We start from the raw sequence: 5028 nt of genomic DNA, 5'->3' as shown, positions 1-5028 counted from the left end.
CTCGAGTTTGAAATATTTAAATAAAACCCGATTGAAATATAGGTAGGTTTGGGCTTGGCTCAATTCGATGCCACTCCTACCTAGTTAGTTTTCGTTATGGTAAAAAATTTCCATAATACGTTTGCAAGTCTTAACTCTTAATAAATATTTCTATTAGTGATGTATGACTCATCTTGTATCATCGTATCCAGCCCTTTCAAAATTTAACTTAGTGAAAATATACAAATGTATCATGGGTTAGGTTCAAGATGGGACTGTAAATCCACGGGCGCGTGGATTCAGAGGGAAACCCCGTCTCTAGGGTTCGTAACCCAAGCCCGGACCTCGAGGGTATAAATCGAAATGTGTAGATGTTTGCCTTTGAACATTACAAATTTGGATTATAGGGTTTTTATCCCCGCTGTGGTCCTGTAGGGTTTTCGTTTCCGTAGCTTCTCCCAGGAGGGTGTTCTTTCTCGCAGTTTAATCCATGGCGCCGAAGGAGAGGAGGCCCAGGGTCAGCAGCCGGAATCCGGAGCTCATCCGCGGAGTCGGCAAATACTCCAGATCGAAAATGTATCACAAGAGAGGGCTTTGGGCCATTAAGGCTAAACACGGCGGTGTTTTCCCGAAACACGATCCAAAGCCTGCAGAGCCGAAACCTGCGGAAAAGGCTCCTAAGTATTACCCGGCTGACGATGTGAAGAAGCCTTTAGCTAACAATAGGAAGCACAAGCCCACCAAGCTCAGGTGTTTTGACTTGTGCATTTTATTCCCTTTTTTTTTTTTGTTTTTTTGTTTTAGCGTTGTCTCCTCTTTCATTGATGATTATTTGCTGTTATTATTTGGTTGTATATTGTTGATGATTTAGGGCAAGCATTACTCCTGGCACTGTTTTGATTCTTTTGGCTGGGCGATTTATGGGGAAGCGGGTTGTTTTCCTCAAACAGCTTCCTTCTGGGTTGCTGCTAGTCACTGGTAGGCTCTCTTGGCGTTTTTATTCGTTTGATTGCATATGTGCTTGTGTATCTCTTAAATCTGGAATTACATGAAAGTGTAAAACAAAATTGATTCATATCGAGGAGATTAATCCTGACCAGACATATCTAGTAATACCTGCATGACCTATTTAATGATGGATGGTACTCTGTTCTTCCTGCATTTTTCTTTGGTCTGACTTATTGTTCAATGTGTGTATAATCAACCGCCATCTAGAATGTGTGTTTGCTTTGTTGTGTGCTTTTCGATAATATAACATGCAGATGATTTCATTGCTGATAAAATGATATTTATCAGCTAAATTTCTGAATGATTTGTCAGCTAAACCTCTGAATGATTTGTCAGCTCAACCTCTGAATGATTTATTAGGTAAACCTCTGAATGTTTTATCAGCTTAGCCTCTGAATGATTCATCAGCTTAACCTCTGAATGATTAGGTTGATCTATTTTTATGTGTCTGTTGTTGGTAGAATGCTCTCTAAACCTCTTGTGTGGATTGTATATTGGCTGAAATGTAGCAATTTCCATCTGTTTGATATGCCATAGGAGTTAATAGAGTTATTAGATTGTCCCTGTGGTTGTCTATTATTATTTACATTTTGTATCCTCTTTTTCTTTTTTTTGGACCTTCCCTTCTGTCCTGTGTGAAATTTGGTTCCCTGATACACAGAAGGGGAGCAGGGGGTGGTTTCTGTTTTCTGAATTTTTGGTAAGGCTCCCTTGCTATGTATGACCCCTTTTATTGTCTTCTTGCCTTTTTTCCTTTATATCTTGTTTCTGCAAAAGCATATTTCTTCTTGCTCTTTATTTTCTTGTATTTCCACCTACATATTTTTGCCCTCTTTTGGAACTCTGCAGGACATGATCAGATATTATCTGCTTATGTTCTGTTTGTGCCTGAGTCTTATTCATTACATTTATTAATTGTAATCGTTGCTATGCCTTAATTTAGTTACTGTTATTGTCACGCTTAAATTTGCCTATTGTAGTTTGATTAATTGTTCTGTGTTTCCTGTTTACAGGCCCATTCAAGGTTAATGGTGTTCCTATCCGGCGTGTAAATCAGTCATATGTGATTGCAACCTCTACCAAGGTTGACATCAGTGGAGTAGATGTTGCAAAATTTGATGACAAGTACTTTGCAAGGGAAGTCCAGAAGAAGAAAGAGAAGACAGAAGGCGAGTTTTTTGAAGGAGAGAAAGAGGTATTGTATCTTCATTTGCTTTGCAATAGTAATAGAGGTATAGCTATTTTCTCAGTGGCATGATTGCTTGGCTATGCCAAAAATAAAATGTAGGAGACGAAGGCTCTTCCTCAGGAGAGAAAGGATGACCAGAAGGCTGTAGATGCACAGCTGTTGAAGTCAATTGAGGCGGTTCCCGATTTGAAGTCTTACTTGGCTGCCAGGTTTTCTCTTAGGTCAGGCATGAAACCGCATGAGCTTGTTTTCTAGAAGATTGGCTATTTGAAAGTGTGGGGGCTCTAATTAATTTTTGGTTCACCTTGTTCATAACTGTAGTTGTTACTGTTATATTTTGTCAATTCGTGTTTTTTGTTTGTTGAGCTAGAGAAATTTTGGTGTATTTCATTTAAGAAGTGAGAAGATTAATTGGCTCGTATACTTGGTACTTCATGAAGATTTTACTGGATTAGTGTATGCTGAACTTGATGAATACCGGTGATTTACTGTTTTAAGACTTGAACGTGGTCATTGAGCAAATGATACTGCTGTGAAGTTTGGTATTAAAATTTTCCTGTACTGTTTGAGCTGATATTTTCTCAAAAATCCGGTTTCATTAAATTTTTGCTATGTATTTTTCACCGCGGCCGTCATTTTATTGGTTGGTCACTCCGGTATTTTCCTCCCATTGCCTTTAAATTTAAATATTGTACAAGAGTTATGTTGAATTCTATCTATTCTACCTATCTGATCAGTCTTACTGATTGCTGTTATATTAATTTTATAAAAACTGACCCCATTATGGATCCCGCAAGGTTATTGGGTTTAGTTGATTCCGGTTCAACAAGGTTTAACCACTAGTTTGAACCAGATGATGTCATTATTTGTAGGGGTCGTGTTGAACTGAGTTGGTTTGCGAATAGGTTGAGTTTGGCTTGGACATGGTTCGGTTCAGCTTGATTCGAAAGCATTTTGAATAGAGTTTGAGTAACAGTTTGTACTCGTTTTAATAATCGAGCTAAACTCGAGTGAATTGCAGTTCAGTTTGTGAGCCGGCTTAGTTTCTAAATAAAATCCTTTCGCCTTTTGGGATTCGGTATTGTTGGGAGGGGAGCTTTGTTTTGACTTTTTGTTTTGATTTCGAAGTCGTTCAAAATTGAAACTCCTAGTCTTAGAAGCTCTCTTTAAAAAAATTTGGCAACAAAATTGGCGATGTAGGCAGACCAAGTTTTAGATGATGATGCCGATTTTCTTCTTTGCCAGACCTCCTCCTTCCCTATCACTTTGCTTCTTCATCTTTGAGTTGGTTGTAATCGACTTTTGGTTTTAATGACGAAAGAAATTTGATGTAAAAAGTAAATTTGTTTAGTTTTTTCTTATGATTTTGAGCTCCCCAAGGTTTGATTTTGTGAAAATTTCGGTTTTTTTCTTGTATCCTTTGATTTGGTTTTGTTTCCAATGATTGTTAAAAATTAGTTAAGTGACAACCTATGTTAGCTCTTTTGTGGTTCTTTCTTGTGCGTTAGCTTTTCGGTATGTTACTAAAGAGCTTTTTTGTGGTTATATTTATTAAGTTGTACAACCTAATTAATGCCTTACGCTGAATTGGTACGCTGATCGACCTTGTGGTAAGGTCATCGTGGGTAGAGGTGGCATCGAGCCGAGCTGAGCCTGAACCTACCTATGTACGAGTTGAGTTTGATTTAAATATTTTGAACTCGAGCTCGAGTCGAACCCAGCCTTGACCCTAAAATTGTTATCGAGTTTGAGTCCAATAATTTTAACCGAGTTCAAACTCCACCATACATTTAAAACTTTTCAAAAAATACATGTCTCGAGTTCGAGCTCCAACATACATTTAAAACTTTAAACAAAAAAATATCAAATAAATTGTATATAAAATTATGCATACATTTTACATAAAATTGGGGGTATATTTTGCATAAAATTGGGTATGACCTCTACTTAAAATTGGGCATTATAAACATAATACCATCATAAAATTGTCTATACACTCCATAAACACTTCATAATATTATAAATAAACTTTATACAATAATCAAACACAAAAAAATTAAATAAAATATCAATATCAATTTACAATCACCCAAATAATAAGTATAAATCCAATATAAATTTATAAACTATAGCTCTTTCTCTTCGTGCTAGAAAACAACATACTAAGTCCCCGCATGAACAAAATCTCCACCAATGAAAAAAATAAAAATAAAACTTATTATTGTGAGATAAAAAAATACTCTTCCACTACTAGTTACTTAATGTAGTTATAAATATTAAAATTACTATGATGAGAAAAATATGTAACTGGTAGCATTATCTCCACAATCTTCTTCTCAGGCTTTAATCATAAAACAAAATTTTAATAAATAAAACTAAAAAATATACCAAAAAAATATCATAATAAATAATTATTAAAAAAATTTACTTTTTGATTTTTCTTGACATCGTGAAGAGCCCCAACCCAATCACTGCTACAAGTAAAAGTTTGAATTGTATTTGGTACCAAGGAAGAGTGATATGAGTCTATTACTCTACCACCAACACTAAAGGTAGACTTTGAAGCTATTGTGGATATGAGAATTATAAGGATGTCTGTGGCCATTTTAGATAATAATATCCGAAATTTCATATGATTCACTTTCCACTATTCTAAAACATCAAAATCATATTGTGAAGTTTCCTCACAAATATACACACCTTCTTCAAGATAATTTTCCAATTCTGACCTTGGTGAATTAACTACTTCCACTTGTTTCACATAAGTCATTAACTTTGACCAACCTGAACTTGGTGAAGAATATGATCTACAACTTGTGGAAATACCCATAGAGCTAGTACTTGAAGCAAAC

The 5028-nt window shown here is 35.8% G+C and overlaps 1 protein-coding gene across 1 annotated transcript; it reads left to right on the top strand.

The window, feature by feature from the left end:
* The first annotated feature begins 353 nt into the window (after positions 1-353).
* On the top strand, positions 354-2630 carry LOC137943904 (large ribosomal subunit protein eL6-like). The gene is made up of 4 exons (XM_068789337.1): positions 354-729; positions 851-957; positions 2001-2182; positions 2276-2630. Exons 1-4 carry the CDS (start codon positions 470-472, stop codon positions 2429-2431), a joined length of 705 nt encoding a protein of 234 aa, XP_068645438.1. The 5' UTR covers positions 354-469; the 3' UTR covers positions 2432-2630.
* The last annotated feature ends 2398 nt before the right edge of the window (positions 2631-5028 follow it).

Source organism: Aristolochia californica, unplaced genomic scaffold (genome assembly GCF_029961685.1).
Source record: "Aristolochia californica isolate CCGP_79_NKW_82.1479 unplaced genomic scaffold, dmAriCali1.0.hap1 SCAF_11, whole genome shotgun sequence".
Lineage (NCBI taxonomy): Eukaryota > Viridiplantae > Streptophyta > Magnoliopsida > Piperales > Aristolochiaceae > Aristolochia > Aristolochia californica.
Note: the sequence above shows the minus strand (reverse complement) of the source record. Positions and strands in the feature narration are given on the sequence as shown.